At 34.2% G+C, this 25,687-nt stretch overlaps 1 protein-coding gene across 1 annotated transcript; it reads right to left on the bottom strand.

Annotated features, from left to right (window-relative positions):
* Window positions 1-1,595: 1,595 nt before the first annotated feature.
* LOC102805911 (uncharacterized) lies at window positions 1,596-25,544 on the bottom strand. Its single transcript, XM_085492614.1, has 19 exons — window positions 25,259-25,544; window positions 23,884-24,038; window positions 23,056-23,256; window positions 22,156-22,346; window positions 21,223-21,346; window positions 20,805-20,978; window positions 17,138-17,335; window positions 16,246-16,368; window positions 14,320-14,523; window positions 13,645-13,806; window positions 12,068-12,273; window positions 9,670-9,796; window positions 9,272-9,448; window positions 8,070-8,267; window positions 7,706-7,822; window positions 6,833-6,968; window positions 6,425-6,699; window positions 6,110-6,246; window positions 1,596-5,610 (listed from the first exon to the last, which is right to left on the bottom strand). Exons 1-19 carry the CDS (start codon window positions 25,267-25,269, stop codon window positions 5,446-5,448), a joined length of 3,081 nt encoding a protein of 1,026 aa, XP_085348740.1. The 5' UTR covers window positions 25,270-25,544; the 3' UTR covers window positions 1,596-5,445.
* Between the last annotated feature and the right edge of the window lie 143 nt (window positions 25,545-25,687).

Below are 25,687 nucleotides of genomic sequence, written 5' to 3'. Positions count from 1 at the left end.
CAGCCATCTTCGGACTGCGCAGTGCCCATCCTTGCTGTGGGAAAGGTGTTGTTCTATTTACTTCTACTTCTAAGGATGGCTCTACATGTGGCACTTCTGACAAACTCTGTGCAAGCTTTTCTGCGTACTTCAACTTTGTCTTGTCCAGCAAAGTCTCTCTTTCAAGGCGACGTTTGTGCTTTCCAACAGCTACATGAGCCTCCAGACCTTTGCATGTTTGATAAATCTTGACGCAGCTCTCTTCTGGACAAGGGAAAAGGCTACCCCTGGCTGGGTTGCACAGTCTCATGACTTGCCGCATCTTCATCGGAATCTGATTTCTTGTTGAGCTTGCACCTTAATTCATCTGCCTGGACCTGATGGGTCGAAATGCAGAACCAGGATTGCATAATGTTCCACTGATATATAAAGAACCACAAATTGGATTTTAATGAAACTTTTAAAGAGAACTATGCAGAAACCCAATTAGTTTTTGGTAAATATTTATGCTTATTAATCACCTAATTAACATAATTAATTAACACTGATATCTCAATTACTGATCATCACATTTGAATAAAATTTGATACATAAATGCTCCAGGACAATATACAGGCCTGATTAATTTTGGGTTAAAATTTGTTCATATTAATTCTCTAATTAGCATAATAATTCATAATTTTTTTGTTCTGTTCTGTTCATATTAGTTACCAGATTTACATAATTAGTTTTCAACTTTTCCATCAATATCTCATGTACAAGTAATTTTGAATTAATTTTTAATGTGTCTTCAATACTCTCAGCACACGGGAGTTCTTTCTAAGCTTTCTTTGATACAGATATTGTTATACGTATTGCTGTCATTTTTTTTCTTTTTGCACACTTTCGTGCAATTTTCTCCAATATCTTTGTTAATTTTAGACCTAAATATGTGAAAATATCATGCAGTTTTATTTCACCTATTTGGTAGGTGACAAAAATGGACATTTTTCAATCCAATGTGAAAACATTTTTAAAAAAAATTCTCAAACCTCATTACAAGAACACAGAGAAATCATGGAAACAGCTTCTAGTTATATCTTACCTAATTTGGATATGGGAGATAAACTGTTGTTAAAGTGCCTGCAATTTCGAATTTCATTTTACCATAATAGACTACTTACTATATTTTGCATGGGACCCATGTCAAATAAGACACGTTGCATGCACATGTTTCAAATATAGCCTAACATTAATAGTGATAGTTTTTGTGAACTACTAGAAAGATATAAATAGATAGTACTGGTAATTCACCAACACGAAATTCTTAAAAAATAAAACAAAAAATAATTTGGCTTGTAGTTTCCTGTTAAATTTTTAAAATCTTGTTTTCTTTATTCTATCTGTACCAAAATTGATCTAATGGAATATTTTTTCGGTGTAAAGTTTGTTTCTATTTAGTGTATCAGGATAATGAAAGGAATATCTCAATTATTCTTCACAAACATTCAATTAATGAAATATGTGAGGGGCGAGCCAAAACATGCTAACTAGATTTTTTTTCTTTGTGTCACTTTCACAGCAAACAGTCACGTATTCCAGCTTCGTGAAATAAAATGCATGTGATACTTAACAGATTATCTGTGAAAACTAGCTTTATTCTTTGATCACTCGTACAAAATCCCACTTTTGCGCATACCGTAAACCAAACTTCCTTCCGGGTCATGGCACATGCGCAAAGCCCATACAAAATAAAACACAGAAAAGCACATAACTTAACAGCATGAATAAAACAAGTCATTGTTAATGACATAGTCCCTGTTGGGGGAAATGTTGTTCATGTCTAAGATACAGTTATATGGATATTAATTGCTAGATGCATAAATATATGCAATCAAATTTAATGTGGTCATGTGACCTAGTAAATTGTTTCTAAATGAATTTGTAGTGTCAATAATGGTCAGTAATTGAGAGTGAATAATCTAATATCAAAAATCATATTTATTAAATATCTTCTAAATTTACAATCTAATATATGGTCACTGTATATTTTTATTTCTCATATTTATGCAAATTTGTATTGATACTCAAGTAAAGAACATGTGAATGTGTACCAAGTGACTAACATACAATTTATGTTTGAGAATATACAACTTTGAAAGTCAATTCAAGTTTGCTCGCACCCATAGTTGTAATAAGAGTAATGGGAGGATATCTTGCCATTCATGAATTCATTTGCAGCCAGACTCACTCATGTTATCCTAAATTATCTACCGGTATGAATTTTTTTTTATATTTACTAATTTTTTTACTATGAACATTTGGAAGATATTCCTACAAGTAAACATAGGCATGTATTGATGATGTATGTGACAAAAATATGATAAATAACAAATTTTTTTAAAACAAGATGGCTGCCAGTCAGCCATTTTGATTCAACCGCAAAATGAATCATCATCATCATCTCAACATTTGTAATGTATGTACCAAATCTGAATAAGCTGGTATAATTACCTTACACATTGTTTAATAACATAAAAAAATACAAATATACAATATCATAATCATACAAATAAGTCTTGTTAATGACAGATACACACGCGCAAAATATAAAAATAAATTATTGAAAAAATATATGCAAAGATAGAAGAAAACCTGGAATTCTTGATACATGTTAAATATTCCCATCATAGCTATATTGATAACGACACCCAAACAACAACAATGCTAGCTAAGTTGTTGACTGGTTTGCAGTGAGCATTACAAGATTTGAACTGAGTTGAATTGAGTAGAATAAACTATTTTTATGAGGGTATGCTGTGCAAATACTAGTAAATACTAGCGCTGTGCAACACACTAGACAAACACCTGGGAGTGACCGTGCCCTGACGCGCAAGAACGCATTAGTACATACATTTTGTTTAATTTGTTTGGATTGGACTATCGGAAAAATTAAAATCAACACGTTTTTCAGTATTAGTTTGACATCATCTATCAAGGTTGGTTTGACCCTACTTGTTTCAATCATGTAACAATCTCGAGACACGCATCGAAAACCAGTCAGTTTTTTTAGCTGGCAGTGTTGCTATTTTGGTGTCTAAAACAATGTGGCGGTGACATTAGGACATACAGGGTGAACAAAATATATAGTACCTCACAAATTGATGTCAAGAAGTATTACAAACTGGTACATGTATCATTTTTTATATAGACAAAATGTGCTGCTCTAAAAACTGATTGACAGTGAAAAAATTAACATACTGTAAAATAAGCCCACATACTGTAAAATAAGCCAACATACTGTAAAATAAGCCCACATACTGTAAAATAAACCCACATACTGTGAAATAAGCCCACACACTGTGAAATAAGCCCACACACTGTGAAAAAAGCCAAAATACTATAAAATAAGCCTACATACTGGGGAAATAAGCCAACAAACTGTTGACTAAAACTACATTCAACCAGAGATAGTGACCATTCTTATATAAAGACCAATTTTACATGAAAAGTGACTTGTACATAAACACCACCTGTCCAGTGACCAGTGCCCACTCTTTTGGCACAATTTGGTCAAACAAACGTGTGTATAAAAGAAAAAAATGATGCAAAATAATTAAATCAACCTCCATATAAAGACCACCTGTCTATAAAGAACTAAAAGTACATTGTTTGGTCACTATACACAGGTTTGACGACACAATGAGACAAAATATTGTCACTGTACGCGATGACAATGAATAGTAAAATGTTTCAATAAAGTGTCACGAAACAATGTTTACCATTCTCCTGGTAATAAACATATTTTATGGGTTTTATAAAATTAAAACAATCTTTTTAAAAACCTTGGGAAAATTTTGACTGGTATAAATTAGTTTATTCATAGCGACATGGGCTAATAAGACAGGTAAGAGAATCAACTTTCAAATATTTATACAAGTATTTAAGTATTGACTTTAGAAAGGTTATTTAAAGGTTTGAGTTAAAAAAAAAAGTCGCTGTACATTGAGTGGTATTGCATTTGGAAAATATTAATATTTAGGTTGTTGGAATAAATATACCCTGATAACAATAATTTGTACAATATGTGTAATTTCTACACACAACAACACAATATATTGACTGTAATCTGTCAAATTTTTACTGCCGAAAATTTCTGTCACTGACGTTCGTTGTTTTCGATTCTACAAAATTAAACTGACATTCTGTCTCATGAATATAAAGCAGCTTATCTCTCATAAAATTAAAGAGGTTTACAGAATCTATTTAGTTGAAAGATTAAAAGATTATACATATAAGCCCCTCCCCCGCACTTAAAAAATCTCTCATTCCTGGTAATCGTCCATGTCAGTTAAAAAATATTTGTAAACACAGCTTTCTTTAGATATTTGTAAAAATTGCAGGATAAAAATCAATTTGCATGAAAAATCAAATTGAAAGAAAATTGTTATAATTAAACTAAACAAGTGTTGACATAGCAACGTCTCTGTTTGGTATAAACAGTAATGGATCACAGTGTTCAGTACAAATCACAAGTACATGTCTGCCAAAGAACTCCATGCATCATCTGTGTGTCAAATTCAAGTCAGTATGACTAAAAGTGAAAATACTGACAAAATGTGGTGATTATAATCACACATACAGACAGAGAAACTATCATGGATACCATAACAAAAACAAATAGTTGACAGTCAAAAAAAATGATGTGGATCTCACCCAATATGCTTGATCATGCAAAAAAATTTGAAGGAAATCAACGTATTCATCATTTTAAGATGGTAGTCATTTTGACAAATTTCATCAAATCACAAAGTAAGACCTTAAGGTCTATGGTAAGACATACTAGTAATAATTGTGTGCAAACTTTTAGCTGAATCAAGCTATATGTTAATAGTGAGTATTTAAATTGGCATAGACATGAATAAAAACAAAATGGCCGCCTGTCAGGCATTTTTATTTGAAACTCCAAAAAAAAGAAAAATATGACATGCACTAGTACCTTTATATGTAAATGACCTGTTCATCTCCTTCAAATGGTTCAAGTATCTGAATTTGAGAATCAAAATGTTCAGTCGATAAAAATCGAAGTGCATGCATGAGATCGACCAAAGCACATTTAAGAAATGGCGTCAGATATCTGATAATGCACAGATGACAAAAAATAATCAAAGCGGGATCAAAGCAATATTAGAAATAGCTGTACTGGACCCTGTATATACAATTTCAAGATGGGAAAACAAAAATATAATAAAGTAAACATATATACAGAAAATAAAAATCATTCCTGAAATGTCATTTCAAGAGATACCGGTAAGTGATAAATACACAAGTCGTGACCCAGTAAAAACTACAATATAGGGTAATTGAAAAATGTACAAAATTATTCAACCATAATTTTATTTAAAAATACATGCTTTTACACTTGATAAACAATTTCTAAAATTGGACGGCAGAGGGCGCACTACATAATTGCCACAATTTTCAGCCTCAAAGAATTGTACATGCTTTAGAATTTCTTTGTACATTAGCCTGTTTTCTTGTTGGCGATGAATCATCCATGTTGCCAAAACCCTGAGCCTTCCTTTTATCTGCATCAGCAATTGCTTTTTTCAAAGCATTGGGGTCAGTCTTCTCATTACGACGACTTGCATTCTAAATTTAGAAAAAAAAATAAAAAACCATGATTTGGGAGATTACACTCTGAACTAGTATGAGATAGTCATCATTTGAGATTTATTTATTTATCATTAATTTGATTGAAATATTTAGTATGATCAACAATTGATGGGTCCTTTTTTTTTTTTTTACAAAATTTTGCCTGTCTTTCAATTTGTGTAACCAGGATCTGAGAATCTAGTATCTTTACACTGCCCTCATGTTAGTAACAATAGAGGCACATGTTAACCAACAAATTCTGTTTTGATATGTACAACAAACTCACAAAAGTGACATGGCAAAAAAAATCAGAAATGAAATGTACTGATCCATTTCTGCCAACGTATCAACAAGTCATTTACGTAATTAAATGCATGCACTACTAATAGAGCAAATACTGTATGTGTGGGCATTTTCCCTGATTACTTTGAAATAGATCAAATGCACAACCTGAGAAAATGAATTATTGGATCTTGAATTGGAAAACCTGACTAACCTGTGCATCGGTGTAGAGTAATCTCGCTCCTTCTCCCTCACTGACATGAAACTCCACTGCATTGTAACCTTTACCCTTGACATCAACAAGATGCTTTTCAAGTTGTTCAATCCCCCACGTAAAATCCGAATACATTTCTGACGAAATAAAATCAAATTAAATTGGAAACAATGATCATCCAAAAAAAGTAAAACTTATCAAAGTCGGTATTCCCATCCAACAAAGTATTTGAACCGTTGAAAACCGCTTCACATCTTTTATGTACCGAGTATTAAATGGTTAAGTACTCCAAAAAATACAAAGCATAATACATACCGATTCGATACATTGTCAGATACTGCAGCGTATCTTGAATATTTCCAGCAGGCGGCCATTCCGTCTTCTCCATCACGGCTAGTAGTATCGGCTTATTATACTTCTTGGCTAACTTTAATTCAATCGGTGCATGCTTACTGTTGCAGTATTGTGGAGTGATACACATCACGATCACCTGACATGTCTTGATACGTGGTTCCATGTCTAACTCAATGCTACCCTTTGCCACGCGTGCCTGGGGCAGCAACATAGAGTTAAAGCCATAGGAATCCAACCTGTCATGTAACAGACAATATTTAAAATTTTAAATATTACATAGTTGGTAATGTTTTTTTTTTATATAACTTATAACTTAATGCAAGTATCATAATATTGTTAATGAACTAAAATTAATGTATTTGTATGTACCCAGCCTTGACATAAGTGGCTTCATTCCACCGTTCGGCATCACAGGTAATATACACTTTCAGCTTATTGAGGTGACTTGGAGGTCTTTCTACAGGCGATGCCGGCCTCGCAAGTCGGCTTTCATCGGTTTCTTTATCTGCAAACAAAACACAGCATTGAAGAATTATAATTAAACTTAATGAAATAGTTTCTCTGCATAAATTTTATATCAAATGTCACGTTTACATTGATGATTTCAAGATAATAAGATTTGAGCGATATGCAAAGTTTTGAAGACAATCCAGCAATGTGGTCTGGCTCAGATACACTAGTATGTCAACTCCATATTTTCGCCATTACCAGTAACCAAATTTTTATTGTATGCTGGATCATTATAATACCTCTTAATTCGACAAAAGACACATCACTGTCTATTACGCGAGCATACGAGCAGCTAATATATTTTGCCCTTAACTGTGATACAGTAAACATATTAATTATTAGCTGGTTTTTAATTTTGCTATTTTCGCTAAATTATATCCACATGAACATGTAAAATAAGAATAGAACTCATTGTTTCCCTGCCAAGATTGTGCACCTAAAAATCAGTGAATTCGCATGAATCATTAAAATAGTAAAATTAAAATGATTTTACAGTATATGTATTCGTTGAGTAACATTTCACCTGCTTTATGATACTCAGTATTACCAGTATTATTAGACTACAATATTACTCCACACCCACCGTGATAACAAATAACGTCAACAAAGTAAACCAATGATAAATAAGACAATAAATTGTATCTACACTCTCTTGACATTGGGCAGCGTGAAATGAATAAAACCAAATATGACAACAACAAAAAAAGACTTCTGATTTCTGTATATACTTACGCAAGGCCTTCACAAGTACTTTGTGTTGTTTGATCTTTTCAAATGCTTTCTCATTCCAAGCGTCTTTTTCAGGTAATGAAGGTGCTTTGAAATTTGTGTTAATTTCAAGTTCATCTCCTGCAATAATAAAGTATATAATACCTCCTGTAAGCAGCTTCAATTTTACAAGACAAATTTTCATGATTTGGTGAGATTTGTGGAATTTGTAGCATTGCAACATTTCACTGGGAGGTCATTCATTAAAACTGCATAATTTTTCCTGAAATATTATCCCCAAGAATCATTAAATCCGGAAATGGGACAAATGACAAACTTGGGTGGTTGAAGTGACTTACCATAAACTTGGGTGGTTAGAGTGACTCACCGTAAACTTGTGTGGTTAAAGTTGGATACAGTCCACCATGTGGTTGTTCTACAATTTCATGGAACACAACGGAACCATTGACGGTAAAATATACAGTGACGAACTGTTGTACTCTTTCATCTGTCTGTTCAGGATCAGGATATACAATGCCACAACCAATAGTGTCATTGGTGAAGCCGGCTGGTATGTCCAGGTGGTCTACAAGAAAAAACAGCCAATCAGGATTAAACAATGCCACAACCAATAGTGTCATTGGTGAGGCCAGCTGGTATGTCCAGGTGGTCTACAAGAAAAATAGCCAATCAAGATTAAACAATGCCACAGCTGGTATGTCCAGGTGGCCTGCAAGAAAAACAGCCAATCAGGATTAAACAATGCCACAACCAATATTGTCATTGGTGCGGCCAGCTGGTATGTCCAGGTGGTCTACAAGACAAACAGCCAATCAGGATTAAACAATGCCACAACCAATATTGTCATTGGTGCGGCCAGCTGGTATGTCCAGGTGGTCTACAAGAAAAACAGCCAATCAGGATTTAACAATGCCACAACCAAGAGTGTCATTGGTGAGATCAGCTGGTATGTCCAGGTGGTCAACAAGAAAAATAGCCAATCAGGATTAAACAATGTCACAATAAGTGTTGCCACTGGATGAACCAGCTGGTATGTCCAGGTGGTTCTATCAGAATAACAGCCAATGAAGGTGAAACAGATACTACAACAACTGCTAACCAATTAGAATAAACACATTTCTAAATTCAAAGAAAAGTAATTATTTCTGCAGAATCAGCATTGTTATTTTCAGAACAGTATTTCATATGATGTCCCAAAACCCATGCACAAAACCAAGTACACTCCATTTCATATTCGCATGATTGTTTTGTTGTGGGAATTTTTAAATTATTTATCAAACTTTCACTCCAGAAGACCCTCAGCTACACTGAAATTCAAAGAGGATGTTTTTATTGGTTATATAAGGAGTTTGGGTAACATTCATCATCTGAGTCTTAGCGAGTCTCTTTCAATTATTGGTATATATGGGTGGCATTGTATCCGCTAAGACATTGTGATTGGTCAAGTTGTTTTCAATAAATAATTTATAAATATTTTATCAGAAAAACATTCACGCCTTTATGAAACTGGGTGTAACAATGATAAATGCATTTACTACTTTCAATATACTTGTATCTTTCAATACTTACTGACTGAAGGTATTCTGGATCGACTTTTCATTATGATATCATTTCTATGCGTAAAGAAACTAACGTCCAAATAGTTGGAGTTTGTTCTCGGTACATGGGAGTGATTTGATATCCCTATGGTAGGACCCTTCTTCTTTGACCTTCGGGATAATATCTTGACCGAAAAAAAGCTGCATTCTGAAAAAAAGAGGAAGGTTTATTTGCAAGATATCTGCGCCAGGTTTGAAGCACCTTTCTTGGTAAACATTCACGGCTTTGTAAGCCTTCCACACACCTATATGCAAAGTTATGACAAGTGTTACTCCAAACCAAGTGACAATTTGTGTGACTTAAGACTCACAATTTTTAATCACTAATTGATGATTCTCCATTTTGCATGTTAGTTTGTGTTTACTTACCTCTACTCAATGGATGTGGTGCACTAATCATTTGGGGTTCACTTTTCCTCGATTTATTCTTCAGTTTGAATTTTTGCAATCCTTGAACACTAACCTCGGCACTTTTCATCCAGTCATTCAAATCTTTCTACAAACAAGAAATATCATTGTTTTTGTGACAAGTTGGTTAAACACATGATGAAAGTATAATCTCAAAATTGTCATTAATTTTATCGTTAAAAAGTCATGAAAAAGACAATCGTCATAAAACAGACATTTTAACTACACAATTTGAATGCATACATGTTTGAACATGGTGACATTATAAATGTTTTTCTATTTATTTTTCCTCAATTCCATACAATTTTTTAACAATGACCAGGTGACGATATCAACCAAAACCTCCTAAGTTATTTCCCTTGCACTCTAAAAATAGAAACTTCTGATACATGTGATATGAACAGTTTATCTGTCAGATTCAAATTACAGACATATAGATAGAGGCTCTGGATTCTTTTATTATACAGGCATCAGTGTACATCGCCTCTAACTAAATACGTACAAAACTGCTTTCAAGTCTTGTACAATCAACAGCCAATCAGAACTCATGTTACATGCAGACACTATTAAAGAGACATACTAATTGGACATATTGGTTGTGCAGACTGAACACAATTGTTGTTCAGATGTGAGATGTTGTATGCTGGCAGCCACATTTGTCGGGGCGAGATGCAAATCATAGGTGTGTTTGTTGATTAAGTTTGAATTGTCTAGTTAGACTTCAAAATGTTTTCTATAATTAATATTCAATTCGCTGTATTATTTCTGTTCAGCAATAGCTTTGATGTTTAGTTTAGATTATTCGTATTCCTATTATATCATACATTGTATTTGACCTATGACGTTATTACCGCGATCAGTGATTGGTTTAAAACCGATCTATCACAACTTGAGTTTTGTGTCATGTGACTCTTGAGGTCCTCGTGCCATTGTTATCGTTTATTATTTTTACGTTTGTTGTTGTTTCAAGCCGTTGTTGATGTTTCCTTTTCAAAGTTCAATAAATGTCAATCCTGACATGAGACTTTCCGACTTCGTGAATTGTTCCGACCTATAGAGTACAGTGGCTATACTTCGAGCCAAATCACAGCCACCACATTTTAAAAAATCAGATTTTAATCCGGATAAACAGAAATGAGTCAATCCATCATCCCTTGTAGTACTGTAAAATAATTTATTTTAGCTGGAATTAATTTTCGCTGAAAAGAGTTTTTGCGTGTTTATGGAATTTATTTTCACTGATTTTTGACAAGTTGAATGTAAAATTTAGAAAAAAAAGGTATATTCGTTGTATTTTATTTTCACTGAATCATTCCTTCAGCGAAAATATCGAAAATTAATTCCAAGCAAAAATAAAGTATTTTACAGTATATTAATCCTTTGTGTGCCTAGGACTAATTTTAGCACCTTTCACAAAATAAAGCCCACATAATTTTTTGGCATATTCATAAAACCTGTAGCCAATAAATAAATGTCTGCCTCGTAAAACATTAACAAAGAATTTAAAGAGAAATACACTGTACATATAAATAGACAAAATTTTGCACAAAAATTTTGGCGGGAAAACTGATGGTGTTCAAAAGGTTATATATACAATGTAACAACCTCATAGCCTGAAAGGTTGGCATCATGAACCCAAGTACAGAAACACAAAAACCAATGCCGCCATGTTGGACTTGGTCTTCAGCAGAAGCAACATAACTACAGTTAGTTGTAGCCCTTCAAACATGACAGATATTTTTGTCTAGGCAGTCTTAAATAAAATATAGTCACATAAACACAACTCCTGAATCCCATACAAGTGTCCATTAAAGTACATAAACAACAGCCGTGAACCCCTTTTTGTGACTTTATTCATGTGTTGTATTTATATATTTATGCACAGGTTTTTACTCTTCAAAATTAAACAGTCGTTTGCATTCACATACCGGTATATTTTTCCCGATTTATTCAGAAATGTTGTTAGTTGGTATCCTACAGACTGTGATAGCTACACTATTGTGCATCAAACTCAGTACTTGGGATGATTTTTGGATTTACAGCAGACTTGGAATGTATCAGGAAATGGTATGATGACAAACAAATATTCAAGTCTCAGGTCATCGACTGAACATAAATGCATCAAAAAAATTCAACTTTTGTTTACAAAGTTAAAATAAAAACACAATTTCTATGCCAAAAAATTTAAAATGCACACATTGACTTTCAAAAGAAAATTGATCTTACACATTTTTTTTTTATTCAGGGCCTAATAAACTGAAAGAAGTTATTTTGAATACAGACAAACAGACAACATGAAAGCTCAGTTCATGCCTTCTATCACACAAGGCACCATGAATACAGCGATATATAATCATACCTGATTAAAGATAGGCTTTGGCTGAGTTATTTTGTGGGGCCAATCAGGCCGGACAACACTTGGCATGTTCTTAAAACCAATGGATGCCAATAAATCATATTTTCTGTTGTTCATGACTTGTGCCCTTCCCATCAGTTGGCCATTCTTTGTAAATGATACAATGTAGACTTCACCAGAATAATCAAGAATGCATCCTACTATGTCTCCTACAAGACGAAGAAAAAAAAAAACTTCATTTATTAGACACTATGAACGAATCTTATCCAAAATGGCTGCCGATTAAGTCTTGTTGACAGCAAGAGAGCCACGTAAATTGTTTTTGCCTGGTAGTGTTTTATTTTCTATCACCATTATGACCACTGTCCTGATGTTACATAGATCAGCAGAATAAAGAATGTGATGACAATGAAAAAATGAAACATTATTTGGGAGGCACAAACATGTAGTGTTGCTCTCTCACTCTCAATAAGATCTCAGATAGCAATTGCAAATTGAAAATGAGCACCATATTTTCTTTTAATATTAGAAGTGCATCTGTAATCAGAGCATGCAACAAACGAAATTTATATAAATTCTACACAGGATCATTAAAATACAAATTGATCATAAATACATCTGTCATTTCATGAGTGCATATGCTATGAAATAAATAAACGTAGTACCTGCATACAAAAAATGTGAGGTGACAATCTTCTGAACACCGAAAGCTGTGATGTCATAACCTTAAATTCTGAACACCAAAAGCCGTGAGATGACAACCTTCTGAGCACCAAAAGCTGTGAGATGACAACCTTCTGAACACCAAAAGCCGTGAGGTGACAACCTTCTGAACACCAAAAGCTGTGAGGTCACAACCTTCTGAACACCAAAAGCCGTGAAGTGACAACCTTCTGAACACCAAAAGCTGTGAGGTCACAACCTTCTGAATACCAAAAGCTGTGAGGTCACACCCTTTTGAACACCAAAAGCTGTGAGGTCACAACCTTCTGAACACCAAAAGCCGTGAAGTGACAACCTTCTGAACACCAAAAGCTGTGAGGTCACAACCTTCTGAATACCAAAAGCTGTGAGGTCACACCCTTTTGAACACCAAAAGCTGTGAGGTCACAACCTTCTGAACACCAAAAGCTGTGAGGTCACAACCTTCTGAACACCAAAAGCTGTGAGGTCACAACCTTCTGGACACCAAAAGCTGTGAGGTCACAACCTTCTAAACACCAAAGTCAACTTTTGTAACCTTTCCCAAAATAAACCTGCAGAGATTTATTCCATATTTTTTTCAAAAATTTGTTTGATCAATGGGAAATTACATCCATTTAGTCTAAAATTAAGATGAAAAGATGATGGTGTTCAATGGTGAAATAGATGATGAATTACAAATGTTACAAAACCACAAACAAGTAAACATATTACACCTGACATAAGTACATGTATATTCATGCTCAATAAATGTCTCGCGGGTTCTTGTGTGATTTCTGTAGATCTGCATTGCATGTTACCTTAAAATAATAGGTGCAAACCCTTGCATATTATCATCGCCTTTGTCACAAGAATCCTTGAATAAATTAATGTGTTACCTTTATCATACTCTTCTGATTTAAAGTATGCATTCTTGTGTCTTGAACCTCTGTATACGCCCCCATGGCAATGATATCCCGCTGTCTCTGTTAGGTATCCTGGTAACGTACCGACAGTTTGTCCTGACCTCGTGATACCAATAGCCAATCCACTGTCATACCCTATATGCAACACAACACCAATCAAGTGAAATCAAACATTTATTTATTTTTGATGGTTCATAAAAACTCTTTCACACTTTGAATGCCAACCTTTTGCACAAAATTCAAAAATATTGATCAAGACCTACAGGCAATGCTACAGGTATCAGGAATTTTCTTGATTTGAGGTTATTTAGTGAAAGTCCCTGACACTTTGTGTCGTGAATCCTCAAAACCTTTTCACTGAAAATGTGTCTCACACAAAATAAAATTTTTAATGCAAAATAATTTTGTGATTTTCACTGAAAATGTGTCTTGCACAAAATTTAAAGTGATTGACAGGATGTTTATTTGGTTCAAAATTAACAGAAATTATTAAAAAAAAAACATCACAGCATGCCAAATATATGGCATATAGATTGTAAATGGTTGAATGTGAAGAAAATACAGAAGTTTTCATAAAATACATGGGTCGGGAAAGATGAAAAAATTAGTAATTTAGTCATAACTATAACATTAAAACACAGTTCTCACCCATTTCAGTGACAGTGACAGTGAAATATGGTCTCTCCGAAGTCATGGCTTCCATACATTGTATCATTGCAGGTTTTATCAAAGGTTCACTAGGACTGACTGTACCACTGGCCTGAACTGTACCAACTGATGGTGCAAAACAGTACACACCACTCATTTTACCTTCAATCTCAACATCTTCAAAATCATGAGGTTTGGACTGATCTGAAAAAAACAAGCCATGCATGGCACAGTCCCCGTTAGTTATCGAATTTAAGATATATAGTTTTGTTTATAGTAATATAGATGGAATATAACCATGTCAGGAATATGATTATGATGATTTTTTAACATTAAAATGATTGACATTTCTATCTGATCATCAAACAAGTACTTGTCCATATTGAGAGATATTGCTCTGGAACAGTGTTCAAAATCAGCCATTTTGAGTAAATGAATATATCTATAACATGATGTATAACGAATATATAAAATTTGAATATAATCAGTCAAAGCATGTCAGAGATATGGCTCTAGAAGCCCAGCCATTAAAACACAATGGCCGCCAGTCAGCCATTTTGAATTTAATCTGAAAAATAAAATGATGTGCATCAGGAACCTGTTATGTCTAATGTATGTACCAAGTTTGAACAAAATCCATCCATAAATGCCAGAAATGCTAGATATTCAATGATTTTTTAGCACAAAAATGGCCACCATTCGGTCATTTTGAATAGGATCGTCAAACCAATACATCTGTATATCTATGACATGATGTATAATGAATATTAAAATTTGAACATAATCAGTCAAAACAAGTCAGAGATATGGATCTAGAAGCCCATTCATAAAAACAAAATGGTCGCCAGACAGCCATTTTGAATCTGATCTGAAAAATAAAATGATGTGCATCAGGAACCCGTAATGTCTAATGTATGTACCAAGTTTGTACAAAATCCATCCAGAAATGCCAGAAATGCTTGATATTTGATGATTTTTTTAGCACAAAAATGGCCACCATTCAGCCATTTTGAATAGGATCGTCAAACCAATATATCTGTCTATCTATGACATGATGTATACCGGTAATGAATATTTAAAATTTGAACATAATCAGTGAAAGCAAGTCACGAGAACCACATTCATTAAAACAAAATAGCCGCCAGTCAGCCATTTTGAATCTTATCTGAAAAACAAAATTATTTGCATCAAGGTCCATAATGTCTATACCAAGTTTGAACAAAATCCATCTGTAAACAGCTAAGAAATGCTTGATTTTGATGATTTTTTAAACACAAAAATGGCCGCCATTCGGCCATCTTGAATAAGATCGTGAAACAAATTGATGTGCATATGGGTGAAGTTTGATTAAGATTGGTCCAGGCATTTCTAAGATACAGGCATTTCTAAGATACAGGACCGGACGCACGCACGCACGGACAGAAGCACAGACGCACAGACGCACAAGGGTCAAAACACAAGTCCCCGTTTTCGGACTGCGTCAGCACGGGGACTAAAAACATAACATAAGAAAACATCTATTTATGAGCATAAAATGGTAATATTGAAAAAACAAAAACAAAGTAAAAATGAAATATGCCACTGAGGGTGTATAACATTTTATTTAAACTTGTAGTGTATGCTAAAAACCAAACTCTGAATGCTGAACAGCAAAAGCTGTGAGGTCACAATCATCTTAATACCAAAAACTGTGAGGTCACAACCTTCTGAACACCAAAAGCTGTGAGGTCACAACCTTCTGAACACCAAAAGCTGTGAGGTCACAATCTTCTGAACATCAAAAGCGATGAGGTCACAATCTTCTGAACACCAAAAGCAGTGAGGTCACAATCTTCTGAACACCAAAAGCGGTGAGGTCACAATCTTCTGAAAAGGCAAGATTTCATTAATTCATAAACTATTTGATTTCTGGATACCATCACTTACCAGGCATGTGGAACTCGGGTAGATCGGTGAATGCACCATCGGACTTAGCAGCCACGTCCTCTATCCATCCGTTGAAGTCACATGACGGGGCAGCAGCTTGCATATTGACACTCACAATGTCACCTGATAAGCAAACAATTTAGTTTTGAATGTAGTTGGCAATATTCCGACTGTGTAGCACATTCTGATACTGTGGGTCTTGCATCAATAGCTTACAACAGAATAATATAAATTGTTAAAGCGGGGGAGTCGTCACCTATGAACGTGTGGGAATTGAGTCCCAAGCAACGATAACAACACACGCTTAAAACTGCAATGGCTCATGAGTAGACGTTTGTTTATAAACAATGACACGCTATGGCCATCTGACGTATGCGCAGGTGACGACACCCCCTGCTTTAAGATTTTGTGAATTTATCTTTTATGAAATTACAGCAATTAACAGTAAAAATTGATGTGCATCTGTCATTTAAATATTTTTTTAGTACTGTAAAATCTGTATTAGAAACCGCGGCTTCTATTAAAATGGTACAATGCAATAGAGGGAATGCGGCTTCTATTAGAGCATCTACACATATGAGAAATGATGAATTTTTGGTTCTCAATTATTCAAAAAGAATGGGTGCGACTTCTATTAGGGATGCGGCTTCTAATACAGATTTTACAGTACTATATACCAGGGCTCATACTGAGTAACTTGAGAACTTAAAGAAAACAACATAGCTCAATACTGTTCAAACTTTTTTACATGTATTTAGAAATAAATGAAACCACCAACAGAGGTGTGATGACAATAAAAGTTCCTCAATGTTACAATATTTTTAGGAAAACACGATGAATATAAAACAAATGAATGTATTTTGATTCATGAAATCATATGGATGCAACAAACCTGTATGTTTCAATGTTACAGTGGGAAAGAATCCAGCATTGGGTTGGTTCAAGTCTTTGTGGTAGATATGATCACCGTTCTTAGTGAAATACACAATAACTTTCTGTCTCGCCCTCTTATTTTTATTCTCCATGTACACCACACCGCATCCCATTCGGTCGCCATGGAGACACTTACAGTTCTCACCCAGATTGTATTCTAAAGATGAAAATAAAACACCATTTCAGCATTTGATGTACATTTGTAATATAGTTGAATATTTATTAAAGCATTTTATCTTTTCACATATTTGTTTTTCCCTTTTTTCTTTATATATGAACTATGTCTGAAATAAAACCATATAATTATTAAAAAATAATTAACTTGTATTTTCCTGCAACATTTTGTTTGAAGCCTTCAGCATGTTAAATAATATGCATAATATAATAAATACAACAGTAACAGTATTCTTGAGATATCTGCATCAGAGTGTTTTGCTAATAAACAAAAATTAGTGAATATTTCTGTAGGTTCACTTGTAATTTAGTTTTCAGCATCACAGGGTGTCATCCGAATTGAACATGAGAATCTCTGTTCCCTGTTTCTGTTCAATGATTGAAGATGAGAATCTCTGTTCCCTGTTTCTGTTCAATGATTGAAGATGAGAATGTCTGTTCTCTGTTTCTGTTCAATGATTGAAGATGAGAATCTCTGTTCCCTGTTTCTGTTCAATGATTGAAGATGAGAATCTCTGTTCCCTGTTTCTGTTCAATGATTGAAGATGAGAATGTCTGTTCCCTGTTTCTGTTCAATGATTGAAGATGAGAATCTCTGTTCCCTGTTTCTGTTCAATGATTGAAGATGAGAATATCTGTTCCCTGTTTCTGTTCAATGATTGAAGATGAGAATGTCTGTTCCCTGTTTCTGTTTAATGATTGAAGATGAGAATATCTGTTCCCTGTTTCTGTTCAATGATTGAACATGAGAATCTCTGTTCCCTGTTTCTGTTCAATGATTGAAGATGAGAATCTCTGTTCCCTGTTTCTGTTTAATGATTGAAGATGAGAATCTCTGTTCCCTGTTTCTGTTCAATGATTGAAGATGAGAATATCTGTTCCCTGTTTCTGTTCAATGATTGAAGATGAGAATGTCTGTTCCCTGTTTCTGTTCAATGATTGAAGATGAGAATCTCTGTTCCCTGTTTCTGTTCAATGATTGAAGATGAGAATATCTGTTCCCTGTTTCTGTTCAATGATTGAAGATGAGAATCTCTGTTCCCTGTTTCTGTTCAATGATTGAAGATGAGAATGTCTGTTCCCTGTTTCTGTTCAATGATTGAAGATGAGAATCTCTGTTCCCTGTTTCTGTTCAATGATTGAACATGAGAATCTCTGTTCCCTGTTTCTGTTTAATGATTGAAGATGAGAATCTCTGTTCCCTGTTTCTGTTCAATGATTGAAGATGAGAATGTCTGTTCCCTGTTTCTGTTCAATGATTGAACATGAGAATCTCTGTTCCCTGTTTCTGTTCAATGATTGAAGATGAGAATGTCTGTTCCCTGTTTCTGTTCAATGATTGAACATGAGAATATCTGTTCCCTGTTTCTGTTCAATGATTGAAGATGAGAATCTCTGTTCCCTGTTTCTGTTCAATGATTGAAGATGAGAATGTCTGTTCCCTGTTTCTGTTCAATGATTGAACATGAGAATCTCTGTTCCCTGTTTCTGTTCAATGATTGAAGATGAGAATCTCTGTTCCCTGTTTCTGTTCAATGATTGAAGATGAGAATATCTGTTCCCTGTTTCTGTTCAATGATTGAAGATGAGAATCTCTGTTCCCTGTTTCTGTTTAATGATTGAAGATGAGAATCTCTGTTCCCTGTTTCTGTTTAATGATTGAAGATGAGAATCTCTGTTCCCTGTTTCTGTTTAATGATTGAACATGAGAATCTCTGTTCCCTGTTTCTGTTCAATGATTGAAGATGAGAATCTCTGTTCCCTGTTTCTGTTCAATGATTGAAGATGAGAATCTCTGTTCCCTGTTTCTGTTCAATGATTGAAGATGAGAATCTCTGTTCCCTGTTTCTGTTCAATGATTGAACATGAGAATCTCTGTTCCCTGTTTCTGTTCAATGATTGAAGATGAGAATCTCTGTTCCCTGTTTCTGTTCAATGATTGAAGATGAGAATCTCTGTTCCCTGTTTCTGTTCAATGATTGAAGATGAGAATCTCTGTTCCCTGTTTCTGTTCAATGATTGAAGATGAGAATCTCTGTTCCCTGTTTCTGTTCAATGATTGAAGATGAGAATCTCTGTTCCCTGTTTCTGTTCAATGATTGAACATGAGAATCTCTGTTCCCTGTTTCTGTTCAATGATTGAAGATGAGAATCTCTGTTCCCTGTTTCTGTTCAATGATTGAAGATGAGAATCTCTGTTCCCTGTTTCTGTTCAATGATTGAAGATGAGAATCTCTGTTCCCTGTTTCTGTTCAATGATTGAAGATGAGAATCTCTGTTCCCTGTTTCTGTTCAATGATTGAAGATGAGAATCTCTGTTCCCTGTTTCTGTTCAATGATTGAAGATGAGAATCTCTGTTCCCTGTTTCTGTTCAATGATTGAACATGAGAATCTCTGTTCCCTGTTTCTGTTCAATGATTGAAGATGAGAATCTCTGTTCCCTGTTTCTGTTCAATGATTGAAGATGAGAATCTCTGTTCCCTGTTTCTGTTCAATGATTGAACATGAGAATCTCTGTTCCCTGTTTCTGTTCAATGATTGAACATGAGAATCTCTGTTCCCTGTTTCTGTTTAATGATTGAAGATGAGCCACATCACAAAATCAATAATTTGTATTAGCTTCAAACTAGACTGGTTGTGTATGGCAATTAGGTCCCTTAATTTCTAATTTTCATGAATATTTTACTCATTTACCTTGGTTCCCGTAGCTGTGATTAGTGCATACCTGAAGTAGAATTTGAAACACAGCTTCGATACTATAACCACAGATAGTAACTTTCAGATTTGAGTTCTGGCAAAATTACTCAAAATTGGGCTACAACTAAATTTTGCCAACAATACAACTTCAAAATTTGTACCATTAGACTTTTCGATAATTCGGTAAGCCAAAAAAAAAAAATTTCACTCAGAAATAGGAGCCAAATGGCACCGATTTTTGCAGTAAGATTTGTGTGGCCATCAATTTACTAACATAATATCCTAAGTTATCCTATTTTAATGCAAGGAAGTGAGGGGACGACCGGGACGAGCTTTTGTATTTTGGGAAGATAGAAAATGGAAGAACACGCCTATGTATTAATGTATTACATGTTACCACATCAATACAATCTGATTAAAATATGATGTAAAAATCAGATTTTTATCAGAATGCACATCAATACTGCAATCTTAGTAATATACTGTAAATGCATTTATTATTCACTGGGTTTTAATTTTGCTATTTTCATTGATAAGTAAAATCCGCTAAATTAAATCTATGAGAACATGTAAAATAACAATAAAACTCATTGTTTCTTTGACAAATTTAGGAAATTAAAACACAGTGAATAGGCTCAAAACATCAAAATAGTAGTGAAACTAAATGTCAGTGAAAACAGACAATTATGACTGTAAATTGGCACCGGATGGCAGGTACCTATCTACACAGTGGTATATATCTAAACAGACTTACCAATGTCATCATCGCTGTTGTATATTTTTCCCTCATCACCATGGTAACCAACTGACTCTGTCACTGTTCCTGGAATGGTATGCGATGACACCTCGGCTGAAGTAAGACCAATGCAGATAGGAACGTCCTCAGCTGATAGAGGGCCGACTGATTCCATCGTGATCTCAAAATACTCTTCATGCAGAAAAAAAATTAAAAATATAAACAAAACTGATGAAGAAAGTTTGAGTTTGACTTCAATTGTTATATGTTGTGGGAGTGTTGATACGTCACGGGTAATGAACAATGATTCTATTATAGTAGGATACCCCATCGTTCACTCACACCAACAAAAATAAGTCTCATGGAAAGTTTAAGCCATTTAAATTATAGTCAGACTCAATGACAATGAATTCAATAAAACAGTTATTTATCTCACCATTATTCAATGGACAAGGAGCCCTAGCTGTACTTGGCGCCACCATGATATCATCATTTAACGATAGTTGTCTGTCGTCACTAACACGTAAAGTCTTGTCTAAAAGCCAATGGGATAAATTGTCCTGTAGAAAGAACCATCATGTTAATTCATTCTCAACAGTCAACAGAACCTTTTCATCCAAATTTGTCTGCACCTTTTCAATTATATTTTTTAATTATTTCTGGAAATGAATCTAAATTTTGGAGCCAACAAAATGTGAGTCAGTTTTTCAGTATTTACTCAAAGAATTTGACTATTTTTGTCCCAATCTTCTGAAGAAAAGTGCAGACTATAAACGAGACTATTTTGTGAATTTGTGATGAAAAGAGGTAATTGGTGGTGAAAAGGTTAAATGCCATGTTGAGATAATGTCATGCACTAGGTGAGTTTCCAAAATGCTGTTTGACAAACATTAAAAAGTGTGTATTTGCTGCATTGTCAAATCACTAACATCCCTGAAAATACATTCTTTCCCATGTTCTAAGAATGTAAATGTAAGAATTTGGTTAAAATTTTATAGAAATATTGAACAATATATTTGCTCCACGAGAAGTTATTTATTTGGGTGCTATTAAAAGTGAAACTATGTAAAAGAATGTCTTTTGGAATCTTTCTTTTGTCTGAACTGTTCACATCAACAAATTCTAATCAAATTCTCATTCAAAAATATTGATGTAAAATTATAAAAATGACGTATGAAATATAAAAAAATCTTCAACATAAACACACCCAAGATTTTGATGAGACATTTAAAACTAGATTTAATCAACAAATGGCATAAAATAGACAATTTAGAATGATAAATATAATAATATAAAACTTGCAAAATTGCATTTTCTCAGAGATGATAGAACATTGATTTTAGGAATGGACTATGATAGCAGACTTTACCTGTTCAAGTTGGGGGGCAGGACCTTTTTGAAATGTTACTTCTATCGGCCCCCACCATGCGTTTAATGTGGGACGTAGTGAAGATGGTGCCAATGAAACCCACTGTCTGTGCAAAGGTCGGTTATCTCGGAAAAACGTCACAAGTGATCTTTTGTCCGTTACATACTCTGGGAACACACCGACTGATGCACCTGTGAGTTAGAATATAAAAATGATAATGCATTTTAACCATATCCCTAAAAAAAAAAAATCAGTATGTTGATTTTTGAACATTTATTTTAATAATCAAGACTAATTTTGAAACCAGAGGTTAAAATTTCCAAACAGGACTCACTAGTCTAGAACAAATAAAAAATACAATTCACTAATTCTGAATTCAAAGTCACTTGTTTTCAAATATTAATAGGTTAGAATATCATTATTCCAAACAATTATTGCTTTATTTATTTTCAGCATAAATATAAATATAAATACAGAATGCAAATGGATAAATTTTCAAAAGGCAACTTTTATGGCTAGTAACTGTAAAAATCAATAGTCCAATAGATCAGAGTAGTTTTTAAAATCAGTAATGAAATCAGTTATGAAATCAATTATGAAATCACTAATAACACCAGTAATAGAATAAGTAATGAAAACAGTAATGAATTCAGTTTAAAATCAGTAATGAAATCAGTAATTGAATCAGTAATGAAATCAGTAATGAAATCAGTAATGAGATCAGTTCATAAATCAGTAATAACATCAGTAATAGAATCAGTAATGAAATCAGTAATGAATTCAGTTTAAAATCAGTAATAGAATCAGTAATAACATCAGTAATGAGATCAGTTCAGAAATCAGTAATAAAATCAGTAATGAAATCAGTAATGAAATCAGTAATGAAATCTAGTGAACTACCTTTCTTGTACTTTCCCCTGTGATAACTGTTATGCACACGTTGACAGCTAACAATATGTCCTGTATCGCTGAAATAAGCCACTCCATCAGTCTCTCTTCTCTTTGATCTTCTTGCTATACCATCATCCCCATCTTCATCATCACTCTCATCCCTCAGCTCAGGCTCTTCACTGATTCCAAATCCAATACATGCATCATCAGCTGTGGAAATTTTAAAGCAATATGAGAGTTGGTTGTATGATCCACTGCAATCTCCTCAAACATTAACCATCCTGACAGGAACCCAGGTAAGGGACAGCGGCATTTATTCAAAATATTATTAAATCAATGTTTAACTAATTTATATGCTATAATTTTTCCTGCCAAAATGGTGATGTAACATTTTGCAAATTTGTACGTATTTCTCTATAATTTCTATATCAGACTGTGTTCAAATAAATGTAATTTCCCATTGACTTTAAAAAGTTGTCCTTAACCAGAATTATGTTACAGAGTTATCAAGTCCTTACCAGAAGATAGCATGAATCAGTATACCTATCCATAAATTCTACTACTTTGAAAAAGATGTAATAATGAGAAAAAATGTAGATTTCTATAATTTATCAGGTGAACAGTCAATTCATTTTCAATATAATTGTATTCATTAGTCAATATCTGTCTTGATTTTAAATTAGAGCATTTTAATAGTTTTATCAAACTGACTGTCATTTAAGAGCATAACCAAGGCCAAGTTCGTGAGCGCCGCTTGCGCAAAGCCCTGTTGGTTGTTAAAAATAGGAGGGCCGCGGCCAAATCCGCCAATGACCCGTGTGCTAACAAACAACTTACCCATTTGATTTATATCCACACAAAAGTACTGTGCATTTTTATTTCCAGACAGCGGGGAGAACTGTGCAGAGACGACATTGTCATCTTCCCCTGAAAGATCGGGCACTGTCAATTGATTAGCCTTGGCTTGGATGAGACTACTGCAATTTAGTAATCTGCAAATAACATGAGAAAATAACAAATTCATTGTATATACTTGCGTGCATTTCTGCCAAGTATCGAAATTCACAACTTATCACTCTGGCACTGCCTGATGTTATTGGCCATCGCACTGTGACATTGTTGTTCACATTTTTGCCAACCAGCATACAAATGTGTGGTAACAAATGTTGTTTATTTATCAACACAGGCGATAACATTGCCCATAAGTTGTTTTATTAATTTTAACAGAACACATACATGTATATTTAATAACAGCAGTAGTGAACAACTGCATTATTATATCTTCGAGTGCGAATGAACGGTTCTCGCCAACCTATCAGTGTGCATGCATGCATAATGTGAACAAGTGCGATGGTCTGCAGAAAGTAAGGCACCATGTAAATTGATATGTCATGTAAAAAATATATATAAAATATTGAAATTCAAACATGCAGTGTGTGACAACCACCAACCTTTTAGGTTTTAAAAAAAACATGTGTGGCATGTAATTAGAATGACAGGATACAGGGTAATTTCACAGATACAATAGAACTACTTTAAAATCAAAAATGACAATTCCACTGACTTGTTCTTTGCCAGGCACACAAGTAGCTAAGCCTTGGATCTATGGCGATGTCAGAGTGATTCGTATTTACATTCAGTTGTCAGTTGCCCACTCAAACATTGCCATGGTTCATACTATAATCAAAATTAGGTGGATGCACAGCAAATTAATGTGCACTATTTTATAAACTAATAACAACCAGAAACTTGATTTATCTGAAAAATTATACTTCTAATTCTATAGGGAATCACTGATGAGTGCATTCTATCTCACGCATCCACCCCATTTTACAATAGTGACCCACGGCGGTGCAGTATAAATAGTGCCCACACTGACAATGCTTTGGATCCAAGGTTAACAGTGGATCTGTTTGTTTTTCGTTCAATGAATTGTTCAATACAGACTTCAACAGGTGTTTCAAACAGGTTATATGTACTATGATCCTATGACAGATAGTTTTTTGTTATTATTCTGATAAATGACAATAAAACCACGTGTTTTTAATCATATCAGTAATTTAAGGTGTCATATTTAACTCACAGTCAGTTGGCATATCTATAGCTGCACACGAAACTGGGTACAGCGATGTAAATGCCGGCTTACTGTGATTTGATTATACATGTACAGTTATGTCATTTTTAAAAAACAGTGATAGATCAATTTACTTACGATGCAGACATTGTGTAAGTGTCCTCGGTCGGTCCGTGTGCTGTCAAAGTCAAACTGACAATTTAAATTAACTTCATTCAATAATAGTTTACTACATATACACATAATTTACGAGAACATTTAAGTTTGAGCAGAGCGACGACTTTACGCTGTTTCATCGATTCAACAGTGCACATCAGTAGTCATAATAAGGAATGGAATATGTGACATTTAGGGTGTAAGTTCTTTTCAAATACAGTTTCATTTCACTCCCGCCATGTTCATGTTGCTATGCCGAACCCAAACAGGAAGTGAAAAGAAGAATGAAGTTGAAAGGTTACACGTGTAGTTTTAATTTGACCTTTGCAATGTTTTGTATAAAACAGCAACTCCTATTGGTGTGTTGAAGCCAGCTTCAGAAAAATAACCAATCAAGTAACGCCTCTTATT

Source organism: Saccoglossus kowalevskii, chromosome 2 (assembly GCF_978046115.1).
Source record: "Saccoglossus kowalevskii chromosome 2, keSacKowa6.1, whole genome shotgun sequence".
NCBI lineage: Eukaryota > Metazoa > Hemichordata > Enteropneusta > Harrimaniidae > Saccoglossus > Saccoglossus kowalevskii.
This window is presented reverse-complemented; position numbering and strand designations above follow the sequence as displayed.

Bases quoted from the DNA above. Each gene is read 5' to 3' on its own strand.
- LOC102805911 (XM_085492614.1), bottom strand. The intron at 21,347-22,155 runs GTAAAGTCTGCT...TTCTTTCTACAG, and splicing joins CTGCCCCCCAACTTGAACAG to GACAATTTATCCCATTGGCT. The intron at 20,979-21,222 runs GTGAGATAAATA...TTCTGCATGAAG, and splicing joins TCCTTGTCCATTGAATAATG to AGTATTTTGAGATCACGATG.